At 38.2% G+C, this 21571-nt stretch overlaps 1 protein-coding gene across 10 annotated transcripts in view; it reads right to left on the bottom strand.

The window, feature by feature from the left end:
• LOC6582681 (whirlin) overlaps positions 1–18522 on the bottom strand; it is a 40879-nt gene extending 22357 nt beyond the window's left edge. For 5 of the 10 annotated variants that reach the window (XM_032730923.2, XM_032730927.2, XM_032730924.2 and 2 more), the window contains exons 1-3: positions 16416–18521; positions 1098–1967; positions 903–1041 (exon numbers count right to left, since the gene is read on the bottom strand). In XM_032730923.2, the coding sequence (XP_032586814.1) occupies positions 903–1041; positions 1098–1946 (988 nt within the window). In that variant the 5' untranslated portion in view covers positions 1947–1967; positions 16416–18521. Of the gene's footprint in view, positions 1–902; positions 1042–1097; positions 1968–16415 lie in introns of all 10 variants that reach the window. The other 5 variants (XM_044009410.1, XM_044009412.1, XM_044009411.1 and 2 more) reach the window with 2 other exon arrangements.
• Between the last annotated feature and the right edge of the window lie 3049 nt (positions 18523–21571).

Below are 21571 nucleotides of genomic sequence, written 5' to 3'. Positions count from 1 at the left end.
GTGAGTGTGTGTCTGTCTGTCTGTCTGTGTTTTTCCGGGTGGCAAAGAGCATTGCAGCCACATGTGCCGAAAAGCGAGCTGAAGGAGAGCAGACTGTGCGAGTCCATGGTTAGATGGAATTGATAGATGGAACCTTCCTGCATACGCGGCTGCACGACTTAAATAGACTCTTTTTTTATCGATTTTAAAGCCATCGCACGTTGTACGCTAAAAATAAATAAAACCCCACAGTGAATGGACGAGCGCGTGGCAGGAGACAGAGACAGAGATAGCGATAGAAAGAGAGACAGAAGTGGAGGCAAAGACAGAGTCATGGACATCGAGAGGTAGCCAGGTGCAAAATGCGCTTGGAAATGTCAAAGCTGCTGCCGTTTTATAACACTAAAACGAAACCGAGGAAAAAAAGGGCAGAGGAGAACGACAGACAATGGAATCGAATTGAAAATTAAATTGCATGAAATGGTCTAAAGAGTCAGTCCAATTGAGGTTCCACACATCGACTCACACGTGAGCGACAAGCAATTGAACTCCGAATCGACTGGGCGGAACATCGCAGACGTCAAGGAGTTACTCCACAAATAAACATCCATACATGCTCATATAGTATATATGTATGTGTATGTGTAGATATGTAGTCGAATGGCGAGCAGCTGTGGCTATTCATTTCCTTTACCTTCATATATTTCCTTTGAAATGAGCTTGAGGGCAAATTGAGTTAGCCTAGTCGAGGCTTTTCTTAACTCGGAAAAAAGGGAACCCTTTAAGAATGTTATGCTTAAAGATCATCTGAGACAGACTCAGCACAGCACTGTAAACCTTACAGCTTTTCAGTTGCAATCAGGCTACAGTTTGAGTGCAACGTTTACTCCGCAGTTTGAGCAGCACAAGATGGAGAAACTTACCTGAGTCTTTGCCTCCCTTAACGCAAATGCCGAAGCCGTGATCCACTTGCTGATCACGCGACATGGAAACAGTGCGCGTTGTAAGTTCATGTATGTTGGGCACACTGCGATCCCGATCTCGCTCACGATCCCGATAGATCTGCCAAAGAGATGCGATTACCATATAGAATATCTTTAAGAAGGGTGCCTGCTCACCTGATGCGTTGTTGAGGGCGGACTGCTGGCCGGGCTGCGTCGCCCAGTGCGATCCCGATCCCGGGTGCCGCCGTTGCTATAGTGATAGCTACTCGTAGGAACTGAAGACGACTGCGTGGCACCGAACATGCGCAGCACCTGCTCCGGCGAAATGGGCCGCTTCTTGTTGCCATTGCCCATGGCCGAGGCCGAGTGGCGTCCGCTCGCCGCCGTCGATGTGGGCAGCGTGCCGGCGGTGCCGGCGGCCATGTGGCTCGAGGGTGAGGAGCTGAGATACGCTGAGCCGCGACCCGGCAACGAGCCGCCCTTGGTCGGCACACCAGCCGAATTGTAGTAGTAGTGCGGCGAATGGGGACGCTCAATGATCGTGTAGGAGGTGCCCGGCGGCGAATAGTAGAGGCCGGAGCGACCACCACTGCCGCCTCCGGCACCGCCACCGGCACGCAGCGAACTGGTGCTGTTGCCCACACGTGAGCCAGCGCCGGGTCCGGGGCCGTAATGGGCCGCGTGTCCGACGCTGCCTGGCGGCGGACTGATCATGCCAAAGGCCAGACCAATGTCCTCCGCCTCGTAACTGTTTGGCTGCGCTGCGCTGCTCCGCAAATGATGAGCGCTGAGGCCCGATGAGCCGCCCGTCGGCACGCTCGATGATGATTGTGTGGCGCCCGGTACACCAATGCCGCCAATTCCAAGGCCGGATGCGTTTGCCGCTTGTGTTGCATGATATCCATAGGCGCGTGCACTCCAACGTGATGGTCCAAGATCGCATAATTCGGCATAGTCATTGCCAGCTGCGCTCATTGTCAGGGGGTCGCCGTCGTATGGTATACCACTACCCCCAAGGCGCATTACACTGTTGGGGTGCTGGTGCTGCAATGTGAATATGTGCCCATGGTTAGTTCATAGTTAAACAACTGAAAATAGGCTATCAAATATGTGTATATAACCCTCATACTCCCATCCCCTCTCTCTCTCTCTCTCTCTCTCTCACTCTCCCACTCTTCTAACACTATTTCTCTCAGCAACTTTTGTTTGCATTCGCAATCGTTAAGCCGCAGCTCAGCCACGCGCTAGCTGCGGCTCCCATTACAAACAATGGCTTAATCTCTAGAGTCATATGTTTTCACACACAGTCACACACACACACACATACATATGGCCCATTTGTTGGTTGCTTTCCTTTGTTTGCTCGCATACGCCGCGTATGCGATTTTTGTTTCGAAATCAATAGCAGAACCTACAAACCCCGCTGCATTATTCATGTGCATATGCTAAAGTTGGAACAAGCTCGACCCACTCACTCATCCTTAGTGTCTCTCACATTTAGCCCCCTCTTGACAGCGGATGGGAAAGCTCATTAATTCGTCGACGAAAATTGCGCTGTTCACTTTGGCTCTCACTTAGTCCAACATTCGCATGTGGAAATTGGGCTAAATCCGCTTAAAGTGTGTGCTTTATAGTTATTTTTGAATGCAAATTACAGGGTATGCAGCTTGCGCCGTATAAACTCACATAAATAGGATAATGTTGTGGTCTAGCTAACTTTCGTTGCCAGTGAACATTTTGAAATGTGAATTTGCTTTGTGTGCTTATCTATTTTTATCTCTCTATTCATATGTTAATTAATCCACTTTTATTTTATAATTTTATACAGATTTTTTTTGGTATGCTATCTATAATAATTTAATCATACTCAACATAATATTAATGCATAGTGCGTAAGGAGAGTAGCTAAAATTAAATGTTCTTAAAGCTTTAAAATAAACAAATTTTCCAGAGACATTGAAATTCAAACAAATAATTAAATAAAGAATTTAGTGTGTAGTATTATTTCTTTTATAAACAATATTTATATTAAATATATTTTTAAATTAAAATAGTTTGCATTCAATTCCTTCAATATATGCAATATATATATATATATATATATATATATATTTATTTATAAATATCCTAGATGAATATGTATATATGTATGTGTTAAAACATTTAAAATATATATATTTCTTTTATTATTTTTTAACATAAAACTCCAAGAAAAGACTCAGAGATCAGCCTATTCTATCGACTCTTCAGTGTGTTCGTTCGCGATCGTCTCGGATCATATCATTGTATTGTTTCGCTCTGTTGTTTGACGACCGTATGGTTAAGTTAAATAAAGCAAAAAGTCTTCTGTGAATGTATTGGTGTGTAAGCGTGTGTTGCCTTTGCTAAGCACATCGATAGCATAAGGGAAAGGAATGTGTGCATGTGAATGTGAAGATCGTTTACATTGAGTCTCCTTCAACGTCATTCTTATATTTCTCTCTCTCTCTCTCTCTCTCTGTCTCTCTCCTAACGACGTTCGTTAAAAGATCGTCACATGAATGGTTCAACTCAGCTCAGCAGAAAACCAAAAACGAAACAAGCCGATGGCTCTTGCTCAGAGCTAGAGCGAAGGAATGTGACTTTCTCGGTTGAGTTCGCGAACAGAGAGTAAATGATAAATTTAAATGGTCAATAAAATATTTAATATTTTTCTCTTACGATTTATTTTAAAACTTTTTAAATATAAAAAAAAGCTTAACGTATGCTTTAAAATATTTTATTCGCAATAAAAATGAATTAAAAATAATTTGGTTTTATTTAAGAAACAAAAAACAGTTATCTAATTATTAAATAAAATATATTTATGCAAATAAATAAATAAAATAAATAATTAAAATAACTATATAATTATATATATATATATATTTTTTTTTTATATATATTTATTTTGTAATTTTCACCTGAGTTTAAAATAAAACAATAATGTTGCAAGCAAACAATAAATTAAGCAAAACAATTTATAGCTCATATCCGAATAAGTAAGTACATTAAATTCACGAATTTATATGTTTTCCTAATAACATACATTTAATTATATTTAATGTACTGTGCCAAAAAGGCAAATGCATTAAATCTTAGCTGTAGTAAATAGAATTTGTCAAGAAAACATTGCTTAAATAATGCAATTACTAACTTCAAAGGGAAATATATTAAGCTCTTCACACACTAGATAATTATATGTAATGCAATACATATATGAATACATAAATATATATGTATATGTATGTTGTATAATAGATGTAGCTGTCTGTGTTTAGCTCTAACAAGCACTCAATAATGTACTTTTTGATAAATGGATATACATTTGCATTTGTGAATGTATTTCCACAGTAAATTGGCAAGCAAATGCTCCATATGTCCGTCTCTGTATGTGTGTGTGTGTGTGTGTGTGTGTGTGTGCATATTTTATAAATTCATATGTGCATTTGTATCAATAAGAAGCATCAAGCTAGATACCCTTACACACGTATACATACATGCACACATACATACATATATACAAATATTCGACAATAAATTGCGAGCGTGTGTCCTTTTTTTGTGCTTGGCCGGGCTTTGTTGTAAAATAAACAGCAGCAGGCTCCAGCGTATTTACTCATGACCTTGCTTTGCCAAAGCCAACAACAATGAGCACACACACACACGCACATACACACACACACTCCCTCTCTCTCTTTCTCATTCTCACTCACTCGCCGCTGACTGGCGTTTGGCGCTGTCCCAAGGACATTTTTCATGTGCGCAATGTGACATTTTTTCCGTTTTGTTTTTGGAATTCGTTCCTCTTGGCACTCGCACAGTGTCGCAAAAGCAGACGAATCCAATTAATATACCATTATCGATTAGCAATCTATGAGACAGCATAATAATGACCTTACTGCCGTAAGTCAATTAATCATTCGAGCAAATTGTTTTAATTGTCCCAAACTCAGCTATGCACTAAACTCTTGGCCCCACTGTGCATTGCTCCCTTGCGTTGGCATTGTCAATGGCCTCCTGGTTTTGTTTGATTTGAAAAGTAACTGTTGTTCAAATACAAATACACACACTAATATGCGCACACATACATACATATTCATAAGCGCACATAACTCTCATATTTATGCATATTTCTTTAGTTATATTGCGAAGGAGCACTTGCATTTTGGGTAGTTGTACTAGAAGTCTTTGACTTTAAAAAGCTAATGATGTTTATGCATGGGAATTTGGCTTTTCTAATCTGAACGAAGTTTAGTTTTTCTCGCTATAAATTTATATATAGAGGACAGCATGAATGCCAAAAAAATAAAGCCCAGCTCGAATGAACAATGATTTGCGGCACATTGAAGTGATCTATATAACTCAAGTATTTTTATTTATTTTTATTTTATATTATATATATATTTTTATATTTTATATTTTTATTTTTATATGTTTAACTTGTTAAGCTGCCAAGTAGGTAGTAAAAAGCCTGTTTAAATAATATTAAAAAAAAAATAAAAAAAATATTTTTTATTTATATATAATGCTCATAACGTTTTTTCTGAGATCTTTTCACAACAACTCAATAAACTACTTAACTAGTCAATATATCGTATATAATTTATGCCTTCCTCTAGTATCTTCATAGTAACTTCCCCTAGTTTCCCTCTAGTGTCTCTCTCTAGTGTCTTCTTCTAGTATTTTCTTCTAGTATATCTCCCTCTCATTTGTCTTAAAGCGTATCTAAACTTCGTAGCCTCTTGATCAAGTTTTCTACTTTTTTTTTTGTGACGTAGCTTCTGGATTTACATTTGCATCTGGCTGCCGTCATGTTTCTTGGCTGTTTGTTTGGCTAGTTTTATCTGTCGTAGTTTTATTTATTTATTTTCTTTTCTCTCCCACTCTCTCTCTGTCTCTTTCTCATTTTATCTTGTTGACAATTTGCAAGAGCAATTACATTGTCGCTGTTGCTGTTGTGGTTTTTGGCTTTGTGCCTTGGCCCTCAGAAGTATGCTATAAAATACTTTGTGCGTAAGTGGGCTGCGCTTTTATTTATAAATAATTGATGTCCTATATGTGCCTGGCACTTAATGCGAAATCCTCTTAATAGTTGCTGAAGGCATATTAAAACATTAAGCAGTCAACGCGCGCTTTTCTCTTACTCTTTTTTTCCCCATATTTAAATTGTCGCCTTTTTAAAGGAGGTGTGTGTGAGGGCAGGTAAGTGTGTGTGAGTTTACCTGAGCTTGGGCCTTCATAAACTTTTTCAGCATTATTTTTTGGCAGGGCTGTGCACAAATATTCGGGGAAGTAATTATGATAAATGCAGGATGTGTTTGTGTGTGTGTGTGAGTCGCTGAGTTTGCTTTGCGGCATGTCGAACTTGTAACTGGGTTAATTGCGCGTAAAAAAAAGGTAGAGCCCAGCCATACACATCCATCTACCTGTGCACGTGTAAGCTAGTGTGTGTGTGTGTGTGTGCAAATGATTTGTGGGGCCCGCATATGTGTGAGAGAGAGCGTGCGCATGTGTGTGTGCCCATTTCCGCTTGATGCCAATAAATCTTAAAGATCTGAGAGATTTCCAAAAACCATAACAACACAAGTCATTACAAATGAAAATTGTATGATGTATAGCATAACGAAAAATACATAAGACAGATGTACTATCGTACAACAGCAATCATATATATATATATATATATATATATATATATATATATATATATATATATATATATATATATATACATCAAATGAATATACATACAGAATTCAAGACATAATTATCTCACAGAATACTATTAATAGCACAGAATATATGACAGAATAATATAAAAAACTTTTAGTGTATACCAAAAATGAATACATTTAATAATGTAAAGGAAGAATATATTACGTTCTAAATTATGGAATGAATATTATATAAAAGAATAATATTTATAACATATTAACATATAACACAAAAGTGTTCAATAAAGCCCAGAAGACGTATAACAGATTTCAGCAGCATTCATTCTTATATCATAATATCATATGATAGCTATTTATGACACTTAAGTCGAAAAGTATGCCATCACAGATTCTTAACCTAAATATATCGCAATAAATATGATGAAAACTGTTATACATATTTATTTGTATGTATGTGTATGGGCATGAGCTGGCCATTTCATGGGAACGATTATCGGATGGATTTATGCTGTCAGCCTACGTCTACTGGGATAATTATGTCACATAAATAAAACTCAACTGGGCGGAAGAGCAGCGACAGCATTGAACACAAATAAACGCTGGCCAAAACAAAACAAAGCTTCATAAACTTCATACAGCTATACATAAGCACGCTCACGCACACGCACTCACACACAGACATACACGCATACATAAAGCCCCTTTTACATGTATTAATAAGCTTTGAGCATGTTAAAGCTCAATTACCTGCACAAGAGCCGTTGGCTATTTAAGCCAGCCGAACTCTGAAGTACGAGTAATGTGTCGATGTGCGAGTGAGAGAGAACGACAAGGAGAGAGAAGCTGTGTGTGTGTGCGTGTGCTAAAAATAATAACAAAATGTACTGCAACTACACGTGCCTCGTTTGGATCATAGTTGTCTCTTCAAATAATGACAGCCGCACTCAACGTGGGTTAGACAGCTCAAAGCACGTGACAGTTTTTCACTCGTCAACAGCAGATGAGCTTGGAATGGAACTATACTAAGAGGACATTTATGATATACACATCAAGTTAGAGAACTTAAAGGCAATAAATACATTCAAAATATTTTTGATAATTCTTGAAAATGATTTAAAGTTGGAAATTTAAAAGGCTCCAACGAGACTCTGAAACAGAGAATTGTAGGCCTCTCCAAAATGTTTATAGAAAATTCGGACAATATAACTCAACTCAATATAAAAATGCTAGAAAGTTCCTAAATAATCTATGTGAAAATGTCTAAACCATCATAGAGTAACATTGAGTATAGTAGAGTGTCGTAGAGAATCATAGTCTATCGTAGAGTATCATAGCATGTTAAGCTATCATAAAATATCAAGAGACGTCATATAGTCTTATAGAGTATCATAGCTTAACAATATCTGCAAACTTCTTAAACTTTTATTAAATAATATCATGAAAGTTCTACGATATTCTAAAGTATCATGGCTTAACACATTCTGGAAAGTTCTAAAGCTTACAATATATAATATATAAAAATAATTTTCGAGTATTCTAAAGTCTAATAGAATCTCATAGAGAATCATTGAGAATAAATCAAAGGATTTCATGGAGCATCATGGAGCACCATAGAGTATCATAGAGTTTTCCAAAGTATCATCGAGTATCATACTTACTCAAGTGCCTGCAAATAAGCACTGAATAAGCTCTATGTATTCATTTTGTATTCATCCTCTATCAAGTGGGAGCACAGCGAGTGTTTACCGTAAAAGTTAACTCTTTGGCTTCAGAGCTCAACACAAACTAGTCCCAGCTCTATTGATATTTATGTGAATAAATATTAGCTAGGAAAATGTGAAAAGGGTCACTAGCAATAGTTTTCTTTTAGTTATATGTATCCTATTATATACATATATAACAAATATAAAAAGAGAAAAAAAAATAAAGTCCAAGTTAAATATTTGAATGGTCCAAGTAAGTATACGACTCACGGTGGCTTTTTGCTAAATCCAGCCGAAAATTGCAAAACGGAAAATATACGTGAGATACAAGCTACCCAATGAGGCCAACAGAGGGCGCTAGCAGCTCTTGTTCTTTGCATTTTATAGCTTCTACATAAATTTGCACTCTTCGCATGTAATATATAGCTGATGTCTGAGCCGGCTAAGAGCAGCTGCCAGACTAACGGCTCAAAAGACAAGAGAGAGAAAAAAAGAATAAGCTCATGATTCTTTAATAGATCCTATGCAAATTTGGCGTTAATTAAAAGGTGCTCGGACATGTCTGCCATGCATATTGAATGGACACACACGCGCCTTTCCGCTTTCAGCTTTACGGGAGCAGCTGCTGATAAATATGCAACACATTTCGCTTATGTCTTATTCAATTTTCTTTAAAAAAAAAAAAAAGTTAGCACACACAAAATAGAAAAGAAAAAGGAAAATGTGTCATGTGTTTGGGGGACTTAAAAGTGGAACGTCACGTAGGTGGCAGGCGGCAAAGGAAAAGAAAATCTGTTGTAATAAGATATGCGCCATGCATATGCATAAGTTAAGACAGAAAAGGTATTTGAAAAGCAAAGTACAACAACAACCAGAAGAAGAAGACGAAGACGAAGAAGAGCAGCAACGAAGCAGCCACGAAACGTCGCTGACTTACATGTCAACTATTGATTTTTTAATTAAATATTAATGAAGCAGCAAATAGCAACAAAAGACGCAGCACGCTCGAAAAAGCGGGACAGTCGTTCAACTGCCACTGCCTGCCACGCCCACTGGCATGCGAGCGCCTGCCTCAGCTAAATAATAAAAAGCCTGTCACACACAAAGAAAACGATGTTTCAGGACAGCAACAAAAAGCAAAGTCACAAAACTGAATTTAGCACAGCTGAAAGAACTCAAACAAAAAAACACAAAAAAACGAAAAGTAAAGAAAATAAAATGAAGGTAAAAGCAACAGCTAAGTTACGAATTTTTAATCACACGTCGCGTTATACAAAAGCAGATATAGAGTATAGAGCAGTTATAAAAGGCACGAAAAAAAAGAGGAAAATCAAATCAAATAAAATAAATATGCAAAGCGGCATTCCACGGAGTAGGTCGCACTCTGCGTCCGCCGGCTTCTGTCCTCTGCTGCTATCTATGCGCAGACACGCAAACGAGCCAAGTAGGAAATGTGGAAATGTAAAAGGCAAATGGAACTACATATTTGCCAGCGAGGGGAAGCCTTGGCGATGTGCGCTGCCAGTGTGTGCCAAGTTGTGCCAAGACACACACACACACACACACACACGCTCATACACATACACAGTTAAACACATGTCCAGTCACGAAAGTTAGTTTAACAACTCGTGAGTGCAGGTTAGCGAGACGCGCACTCAAGCCGCAGACGATAGACAACTATGGAGTGTGTACAATGTCTGAGAGTACAAGAACTCACGCAACTTATAGACACACATAGACACACACACACGCACACGCACACTCAGGCCTAGGCCTAGGTCTAGGCACCAGCAGCACACACACCACTACACCCTCTGCCTCCTGCTCTAGCTCTCTTGCTTTTGCTCCAAGAATTATGCGACAAGGCAGTGGCTCACGTGTCTGTTCATAGTAAACGAACATAAATAGAGAGAGACAGAGACAGAGAGAGAGACAACTATATATATATATAGCTAAGATTATAAAATTTTCACAAATACATATATATATATATATATTCCTGATGGCTGCCTCCGGCGCAATATTTTACGTGGCTGCCTCAAAAATTCGATAGCATAATATTAAAATTTATTTTATATAGTATATACATAGTTTCTCTATGTTGCCATTCCTTGCACATTTTTAGCCCAAATTGCTATTTGATGCAAAATAGTTGAGCTCAACGATTAGCAAATAAATCGGAATTCCATTTTAAAAGTCTCTAGCAGTTCAATGATTTATGAATGCATTAATCGATTTGCTTAGCCTCGAACAACTGGCAGCTATTTGAATAAATTTGGGGACAGGAAGAGAGACGGAGAGAGCGAAATAGAGAGTTAGATGGAGAGAAAGATAATATAAGATGATAAACGTCACGCTGAACTAAAAATATTCTGGGAAGCAAATGGCCTGCAGCCTCATCAAAGAAGAACTTTAATTCCGATTGGTATGGAGAAAGTTGCGCAGATCAATGGGAAACATTAAAAGAAAATATGAAAACTGTGCTACTGTCTATATTCTTGAGTTTGTTTTAATACAGCTGAAAAAATTGAAAGGTGTAGCTGCTAAATTTTATAGAAGAGAATTACTTAAAGTGTCGTTTAAGAAGAATCCAAGAAGTAGAAAGACAAATGGAGTTGCCTAAACAGGTTTTCGGTACAGTAGAATCTCGATAATTCGAAATGGCAAGGAGATTATTTTTTCTATTTACACAGAAATTCAAATCATCGAGAATTATTCAAAACGAATTTATTTCAAGGGGAAAGACTTTTGTTTTCAGTTTATCACGATTTTCGATTTAGCGTGGTACAAAGTATCGAGACTGCACTGTATATACATAGATAACGCCCTTTTGTTCTTTCAGTTGCTCACACAACATATATAAATTTAATATATCCCTACCAGCAAGTATATAACAATTATTATATTTATTAAGATAAAAGTCTTCCTTTATTTCGTTATACAACTAATCAAATGTTATTTGTAGGGCAAATTATGTTATATTTAATTTCTATATACACACACACACACACGGCGCGCAAACATAGCGAATTCATGTTCAATATGTGAGATGCTTCATCATGAATACGCATAGAGCTCTGGCCAACACACGAAAAACTTGTGCGAAAATCAGTTGTTGGTCGGCCTGGTGGCATGCGAGGCCTGCAGGATGTAAGCCTGCGGCTAGATTGTGCACTCGGCCGGGCCATAACAATCAATCTTGTTTTATTAAATGAGCCTGAGCTTTGAAGGCAGCCCGGAAGGGGCATGGGAAATGGGGGAAACGGAAACCGAAACAAAAACTGATACAGGTGAGCACATGAGAGGCAGTCAAACAACGATAGAGAGAGAGGGAGACAGAGAGAGAGAGGGCAGAGCATTAATAGATATTTACGGGAAACAGTTGCCGCAAAACTAATCCGTTTTTATTTACGTAGCTCGAGCACTTCATACGCGAAAGGGTCGCTCATTAAGTGGCAAAGCCTTGAGATCTGCCAGCCAGAGAACGAGAGGGCAAAAAATAACGAGGTAAAGAAAATGTTACAAGTTTGGCTCTTAATTCACTTAAGGCTTTAGTTGCTCTGGACAAGGACTCGCACGGCAAAGTGGAAGAGGAGGAGCACAGTGAGTGGAGCGAGCGGAGAGAGTGGAGGCTGACTCGCCTTACAACATCATTTGTGTTCGTCCTTTAAGCATCTTGTATTAGGAAAGTTCTCGGCAGCTCAGGCACTCAGCCTTGGCGATGCCATTGAAACTGTAACTCTGAATGCGAAATGGGAATGTGGCAAATGAACAAAAGTGGAAATACACACACACACACATACACACTCATACTCATCTATATGGAAAAGAAAAATGAAACGATTCGCAGTAGTTTTCCATTCAGAGCTGTAAAGCGCATAGGCGAATGGAAATATTAAAATTGAAATTGCGATTTGCCCTTCGCTCCCAAACAACTTTTTCAATCAGACAAAAGCGGCATAAAAAGGGCATACTAAGTGAGAGAGGGAGGGGGGAGGTAGAGGGAACTGGTAGGCATTTAGAAAAGAACTTGTACTTAATGTAGCCCGAATCAAATCGAGTCGAGTCGAGTCGAGTCGAGCCGTTTATCCTCCGGCCTACCAGCACATCCTTTGTGCTTCAAATTTTTTGACAATGCAAATGCTTTGGGTCGCAGCTGTTTGGCGGCTTTATCGCATCGCATCGCATCGCATCGCATCACATCTATCAATGACACTAATTGCGGGCTTATTATTGTATTATCCAGCGAGTCCTGTCCGCCTTACGAGTCCTGCCACGCAACTAAACGATTATTACTTTGTTTATTATACGATGTCAACTTCTACTAGCTGCAATTCACCTTATTTTTATTTCTCTAACTCGCCTCTCTCTCTTTCTCTCTCTCTCTCTATCGTTTTGTATTGATTTTGCATTATTTCGTAGCTTATTGCGCCTTTCCTTTTATAACCACTTTTTATCAATTGCTATAATTGAGCAGCTAAACAATTATCGACCTTCGAGCACATTTATAGCCAAGCGTTTATTTTTTCTTTTTTCCGATTATTTGTCTAGAATATGCAATATGCATGGATCAAACAGTCTGCCAGTTAGAAAGTTTTTTTTTTCTGTCATGAAAGGAACTAAATAAAGTTTAACAGCTCAAGTTTAATTGAACTGCTGAGCTAAATATGGGATAATGACGGAAATAGACTTATTGGTCAAACAATATATCAAATGTGGTTTCCTCTCTCTGTACATTTTACAGTTAATGTGGTAAGGCAAGGAGCATTTTTTATTTTAATTAAAAAAAAAATTAATTAAAATTTACTAAAAAATGCTCAAAGTAATGCATAAAATATAAAATGAATAATCAAAAATAATATTACAAAATAAAATTACCTAAGAAAAAAGAAAAAAAATTGTGCGTAATGAATTATAATATACAAAAAATAATAATATAATATAAATATAAAATAAAATACATATAAGGAGAATAGTTAACAGAAATAGTCAATAAAATCAATCTTAATAAAATATGCACACATAAAAATTTCATAAAATAAATTATAAATATTTATATTGCTATAACGGAATTGCAAAAAAATTTGAAAAGCATAAGACGCAAAATTTCAATTTGCTGACTCAATTTTCCACACGTAAGGCAAAAAAACAATCCTCCCAATAAAATTCAACACTCAGCATTAAATTCAAGTTTCTATCTTGAATTTATTATAATTTTAATAGAACTTATATTTTTATGCGTTTGGCGTAGGTTTATTGGCACTGAATTTTCTGGTAATAAAGTTGCCATGAATTTAAATTCCGTTTCTATTTTTATCCGCAGAAAATACATTATCGATATATATTATCATACCCATAATCCGTATTTGTTTTTTAGTATCTGGGACAGAAAAGTTTTTTATGGCTTTCTCTTGTATATGCTTCAAAACAATGACTGGAATCCATACAAGTCCAGCTCTGCTACAGAGTATTTGCTAGTCAACTACTTCTCCCATGCCAATAGACCTTGAATTACTCATATCTACTCGGACAAAGTAGTGTATACACTCTCCTACTATTGATTTCTTTCATCTAGCTTAACTCAATTTGAATCATATGCACTTCACTTCATCATCCACTCCGGGGCACTCTGGCCACGCCCATGGTGCGCCCGCGTTGCGACGGCAATTAAAGCACATCTTCAGTTGCATAAATTGCACACTAATTGGCAGAGCTATCCCAAACGCAGCGCGACCTCGACTGGGTTGCAATTAGAAGAAGCTCGACCAACAATTAAACGTGGGAGAATGAGAGCAGAAAAAAAAAATGGATAAATATATTGCATACCCTAGGGCGCATTTAATAAAATGCAAAATATAAAACGCAAAACGCAAACAGCGTCTGAGCCACGTTTACATGTGTAAATAGATGGGAATGTGCATATAACGTTTATCAGAAAACGGCACGCAATTGTGCAGAATATTTTCACAACTCGAAATCAATTTTCATTTTCAATTAAAAGCAAACACCGAGAGAGAACGATAGAGAGAGAGGGAAACAAAAACAAACAGGCAAACAGACTGCTGCAATGCGAGCTACTAAATAGACGCTGATAATTTACTAACACACACACACACAGAGGCAGAGAGAGAAGCACGTACGCACACACATACCTGTACTCACACAGATAAAGCGCCTATTGATGAGTATAAATGCAAATCACTCATACGCCCTGAGCGCCTACCAATGTCCTGTCAGCTGCTGCCCTCGCTCCTCTTGGCCTCGCCTCGCCTCGACACAGGCCTCGTTTTGACGTTTAATTAGGCGCAAATTTTAATTAAATGTCCTGGCGCCAAACAACTTTTTGGCTAGAATTCCAACCGAAAAACTCATTAAATAACTATTACTTATGCGCCGATGTGAGCTGAGCACAACGGTTACATTATTAATTTTCACCCATCAGCCAAACACCTCGCCCTTAGCTTCTTCTTCTTCTTCTTCCGCTGCTTCTCCATCGTGTGTTGACAACTTAACATAAATAATGGCCAGGTAACACTGAATGATAAATGATACAATAACCCAACCATATATAGAGAGAGAGATAGACCGAGTCTCACGTTACGTATGGAACTAAAATTGATTTGCGTGTTGACAAATTTATAACTAGAATATATATCTCTTAAGGCACGGCGGAATTTGACTACGGCTACTAGAGCTATTTGTGAGACGAATATGAAATAGAGTTGATCAACTTGTGATAATACTAGCATAGTTGCTATATAATACGTAAACTGTTCATAAATCTGAATTGACCTGAAGAAGTTTCTTAACAGAATTATAATATGCCTGTGAATGAAATAATAGATCTAGCTACTAGCTACTATCCATAATGATTATCATTGCAATAAATAGAGGGCAAACATATGCTTATATTTGATACAATAAAAGATCGCAAATAAAACAGAAATTATAAACAAAAACTAAATGAAATAAAATAAAATTAGAAATATTAGAATCTTTTAGATTACAAATATTTGTTTGTACTTTTATTTATTTATAATTATTAATATATATTTATTTTAATGACTGCTGTTGTTTTCTAAATTTGTATATCATTCAAAATGATTTTTCAGTTACTGTGGGTTTTTTTTTATTTAGATATTGTATATATATATTGCTTCACTATTGTATTACTTTTTTCCAACTTTCGGATATAAAAGCAATTTAACTGGTTAACTTAAATAATTCTTTTTTTTTAATCAGATTTTTAGTTTTCTAGAAATTTCTGTTGTTTGTCAAAGTTAATTAATTTTTTTTTTAATAATAACAATTTTATTTTTAATACACAAACTCAGATAGGTAGGTAAATCAGATATGAAATGCTAAAATAATTTACATTAAAAACAGTTCTTTGCACTTCACTCCACTTAACACTCCACTTCATAAATAATAAAAATAAACACAAAATAAATAATAATAATAATAAAGTTGTTAACTGAGCAAAGCTTGATATAAATATAAAAAATTCATTTTTTATTTATTTTATTTTTTTATTATTATTTTTTATTTTTATGTTTGTATTTATTTATTGATCTGATTTTATTTTATTTTATTTTATTTTAATTTTTTTTTTTTTATTTATTTATTTTTTTTTATTTTATAGAATATTTTTTCATCAAATATAGAGCTCAGCTATCACAGATTATACTCTATAGCACACAAATTGACTATATCTTACTCCATGTAACTCATTCATATCACTTATGGACACTCATGGACTGCAACTACACCCCACAGCACACTCTACAAAGGCCATTCATTTTGCTATAAAATAAGTTGTCTTCCATATGCAACGGCAACAATTGATCACAATCAACAATCAGCAACATTTCCGTCACATGAATTGTCTAAAAGTTTCCATTCACAATTCTCAAGCGCTCATTTATCTTGCATGAAATATAAAAACTGAAACTAAAATGAAAACGAAAACGAAAACAAAAACAAAAACCCGTTGCATTTGGTCTTTTGGTTCGTTTCCCTTGCACACAACGAACGATATGCAACTATTTTGTAGGTTTTTGTGTTTGGTAACTTCCTCAATGAATGTCGCTCACCTGTTTGAAATTCTAAGGATACATTTAAATTGCGTTGCGTGTGTGCTTGGCCTGTATCCTGTGCCAGTGTTCGCGCTGAAGAGGCCTATTCAATGGCTGTGACAGGCAGTCAGGCGAGGCAGTCGCTGCCGGACTGTCCGCTCCTTTAGTGGCTGCTGCCACTGCACCGTTCTGCTGCCGCTGCGGCTGCTGCTGCTGCTACGGCTGTCCTGCCGTCCTGCTGTCCTGTGGCACGCTTCCTGCAGCAGTCAGCTGCTGGCATGCAAAAGTTTTGCTGCTGCTGCTGCTGCGGATATTCTCGTTGTTTAGTTGTTGTTACTGTGGGCTTTCTTCAACTGGTTTGCTATCTGTGTTCAGTGTTTAGTGTTCCGTGTGTGTGTGTGTGTGTGAGTGTGTGTGAGTGTTCTGTGTGTGTGTGTGTTTGTGTGTCACTTTATGCGCTTCCTGCTCGATGCTTTCGCACCGCCCGCCGCCACGTTGTGCCGAGAGTGAAAGTTTTTTTATTCGAACTGCTGCCCGTCAACGAGGAGAAAACAAATCGTGGTGAATTTAACGCGTCACGCTCTCCCGACCGTCTCACGCTCTCGCAGCGGCTAACACGCACGTTTGAGTATTTTTTTTCTTTCTTTCTTTTAATTCTTTTTCAATGCCTGATTTGGTATGCTCTTTGATTTCTTTGCAGTTTTTGTTGTTGTTTTTCCTTAGTTAAACGATACTTGACGATATTTATTTGCGTTAGACGGTCACACTTGTGCCTCAAGGCACATATTGAATTGTTGTCTATTGGCAAATTCACCACAGCAACAACTATTGCTGGGCCTCTTTGTTATTGTGGGTGGTGAACTTCGTTGAGCTATTGCATAGACGGAGCTGGGGCTGGGGTTGGGGTTGGGGTTGGGGCAGGAGCGGGCAGAGTAGCGGCAGCAGCAGTAGCAGGAGATGCTTATTGTAGTTGGTCGCACGCCTATAAATCGCCAACTTGCGTGCTGCGATTCGGTATTGGTATCGGTTTTAATATTTTCGGACTCCGAATCCGAATCGCTGTACGTGGCGAATTTCGACGGTAGCCGTAGCCGTGGACGTTGTCGTAGCCGTAGCCGTTGTTGCCGTAGTAATTTAACCTTCTGCCCTACTCTAGAATGCGTCATCGAACATGTTGTTGTTGCTGTTGTTGTTGTTATTGCTTGTTGTTGTTGTTGCTGTTGTTGCTGTTGTTGTCGAGTGGCACATAAATACAAGTTGAAGCATTTATATGAATTAATTTGCTTAATATTTCATTTGGCACCATCTCTAACAATAACACATTGACAAACTTGCTCACGCACACACACACAATCACAAACAGAGGCAGAGGCAGAGACAGAGACAGAGGCAAGTGGCATGCCACAGTGGCACACGCACACACACGGAGCACACAGTGTGTGCATAATGCAATATTTAAACACAGCTGCCTCGCACATTTACTGCATATGTCGTGCCATACGTATTCAGATATTACCCATACGCCATGATGTACGGCCGTGTGGTTGCTATTTTAATTTCTGTTGTATTTTATTGGTGTTGCTGCTGCTACTGTTGATGTAGTTGTTGTTGTTGTTGCTGTCGTATTTTGAGTGCTTCGAGTTGTTATTGACTAAGCAGTTGTTGCCTTTAGCACAGTTGCGCTCAAGGTTACAAAAAACTGTTTCATTTGCTGGATTTTCGTGCACATTTGGTTTTTGGTTTTGGTTTCTCGTTTCCTCTGCTTTTCGCCGTTTCTTCTCTTCTTTTTTATAGAAATCCGCTGGGCATTCCCATTGCCAGTGCTTCTACTGCTGGTGCTGCTGCTGCTCTGCACATGGCTTCAGGCCTCAGAAAGTATCTACATAATTTTAGCATGCCTCTGAATTTTAACCGTTAAACACAATTGCTTAATTTATTTGATTTTTTTTTTTTTTAATTTGCTTCAAACACTTTTTTTTGTAATTAAATATTTTATTAGAATAATTTGCTTGACTTTATATGTATTTTTTTTCAGCTTTTTCTGTGCTTTCTTTTGCGCGTTTCAGCTGCGTTTGCTGCGGAGCGCCCCGTCTGAACCGTGTGGCTCCACTACTCTGACTACTTGGGCCCAACTTTGTCGTCGTCGTGTCTTCGTCGGGCCAGAGCTTTTCCCCAAAATGTAGGCTTTTGTCAGGCCAGGCACGAATCGGGCCCGAATAGGCACCCGATGAGAGCGCGCCCTCTTCACGCCCCTCTCAACGCCTCCTGTCATCCCTTTTGGAATGTGGCGACTGGCTGGCGAGTAGAAATTAAAGCTCTGTCTCGGTCTCGGAATCGGTTCACGGGCTCAGTTACAATTTCAGTCTCTGGTTTTTGTTAGCATTTGCACTCAAAAGTTTGCGTTGTTTGGATTTTGTTATTTTATTGTGACTGTCGAGATAGACGCAAGTCCTGTTCTGTTCTGTCCTGTCCTGTCCCGTCCTGTGCTGTCCTGTCGTGTCCTACTCTGTGCTTTTTGCCACAGCAATTTCTTTCTATGTAATTGTTTTCGTTTCGTTTGCTACGTTCGTTACTTTCATAATGAAAACAGAAGTTGAAACGAAATAGAAGAGTCGCCAAACAGTATCTGCCAAATGTAGTCATAATTGTGCACTGCAAGAAAGTACAAAATATAAATATTTAAATAAATAAATCATAAATTATGTAGTAAAAGTACTTAACAAAAATGTGAAAGGTAAGTGAAATAGAAAGGAAGAGAGAACGAGTGAGACTTCAGAGAAAAAGACTGAGATAGAAGAAGAGGCAAAGAGCATAGGAGTATATATATATATAAGAATATTAAGATTAGAATCGTAAGGAACGGCCGATCTGCACTTTCCATATTTATATTTAACTATAATAATTCGTATTTATAGACTAATCTATTTTTTATGAAATAAAACTATTTAAAAGAGACCCTCTGTGGCTTATATAAAACATTCATTTAATACAAATAAGTACATGTTTCAATTACCTTAAAATAAATAATAAATTAAGTTACATAATTTATATAGAATTTATTTTTCTTGAGAATTACAGAAAAGATTTTTTTTTAACCTAAAAGCAAAAAGTATGTACATATGCGCTTGATTCACTTACATATGGGTAAATCATATTTATGACTATATTTGGTTACAGCCGATTAGCTTCGGTTATAAGCAATTCTCATAAGAATCACACATCAGAAGAAACGTAAAATCATTGTTAAAAATGACATGACCTAAATCTAGACTTCCTGTCAAGAGAAAAATTTATTTACTTTATTAAAATAAATATTATTATGAAAATCACAAAAATAGATTTTTCTTTTTTTATTTATTAGATCCTGATCTCTTTACTTTTATTAATATACATTTTATTTCATTTTTGTTTTTCATTAATATTTAATTATATTTGTAATAAAAAATGTCGTATACAAACTTGAATTGCACCGACTTTTTAAAATTTTTAATTTAACGGCTCTTTAATTCACTTAAGTTTTATTTTATAATTTTGATAATAAATCTGAGTGCCATGATCTAGTTTTACTTAGCCGAGGGAGTCTTTATAGTAACTAAATGCATTATCGTCACAAAGTGCTTCATGTTTAATTGCTTATCAAGGTGATCTACTATTTCTTTTAGTGCCCTATAAAAAGCTAACACAGTAAACAGCACGCAAGCCAAGCCAAACAGCAGTAGTAGCAGCAGCAGCACCAGCAACAGCAATAACAAGGAGCTACCACACCCACTCCCACACCCAAAACATTTCGTCCCGCACAAATCTCACTCAATAGTCCGAAAAGGAAGCAGGCGCTAGACCAGGTAACGAACGAACCAGGCAGACAACAGCTGTGGTGAAAGCTCTCTCCGAATGCGCGCTCTCTCAGCGGCTCTCTTTACACACGCACACACACAGAGAGAAGCTGAGCGCCACACTCACACACTCTCTCTCTCTCGGTCTGTCTGCGTCTCCCACGCGCAAAACTCAACACATGGCGAAACGTCAAAAGAACGCTTTGACAGCCAGGCGAATATCGAAGGCAAAGCAAAGCAGCGCAAACAACCAAACTGAAGTTCGCCAGGTAGGCAGCACTCAGCACGCCTCCCGATTGGAAGCTGCGCCCAAAAAAGCCAGAGCGAGACAGCCAGAGAGAGAGAGGGAGAGAGAGTGTGTGTGGGAGATAGAGAGAGCGTGTTACTTTGTTGAAAGTGTGAGTGTGAGCGACACGTTGTTGCATTTCGCACACTGACACAGCGGGCAGCATATTAGGCAAAAAAGAAATACACATACATACATATATATATACAATATTGGGTTTAGGCTGGACGAAGGTTGGCTCCAAGGTGTTGACGAGCGTACACGTGCTATAGCTGGTCTGGGAGGGGGTTTTTTCGGGTGGTGTCCGCTTGAAGGCTAACGGGCTGACTGCTCTACTGCCGTCAGAGCCTGCACCATCGACGTACTTGTTAGCCGTGCCAAAAAGTTTTCTAATTGAATTTCATGTTTTGGGGCCTGTTTACGTCTCTGCTACAACGTGAACCCGACCCGACCCGAACTGACCCTCGCCTTATCAGCAGCGGTGGCTGCTGTTGGTGCTGCTGTTGGTGCCCCTGTATTGGAATTATGTCACGTTGGCTGCGTCATTCTGTCTGCCTGGCTTATTGATTATTCTCGTTTATGACGAAATGCGTACGCCAAAATAGTTTGCACACACACACACACACACATAGACAGCTATGACGTCATTGTTAACCCCGGAGCTTTTCAACCGCTACAAACATTTGCCACACTCGAATGTCAACTTGTCGCGCCTCACACCACACAGTGCGCACCTCCTGCATGGAGGAGGCTGCCATAGAAACGTCAGCTCAACTCATTTCCATTTTCATTCGAGGCTTGAGCATTTTTCACTAGTTTGTAAAAGTTTTCATCGAGAGCTTTTCAAGCGTGCATCTAGCCCAAACCCATCTCAAGCAGCCCAGGGCCACCCACATGTCGAAACGGGTTTCGGGCTTCGGGTTTCGGGTTTGGTCTCTCAATCTCAATTTCTTTCACTGCCTTTATTATTGCGGCTAGAGATTTATGTCTGTCATTCAAGTGATCTAATTAAAGTTTCTGCAAAGCAAATTATATATCCACACACAGAAAAAAGG

The sequence above is a fragment of the Drosophila mojavensis genome, unplaced genomic scaffold (genome assembly GCF_018153725.1).
Source record: "Drosophila mojavensis isolate 15081-1352.22 unplaced genomic scaffold, ASM1815372v1 contig_74, whole genome shotgun sequence".
Classification (NCBI taxonomy): Eukaryota; Metazoa; Arthropoda; class Insecta; order Diptera; family Drosophilidae; genus Drosophila; species Drosophila mojavensis.
This window is presented reverse-complemented; position numbering and strand designations above follow the sequence as displayed.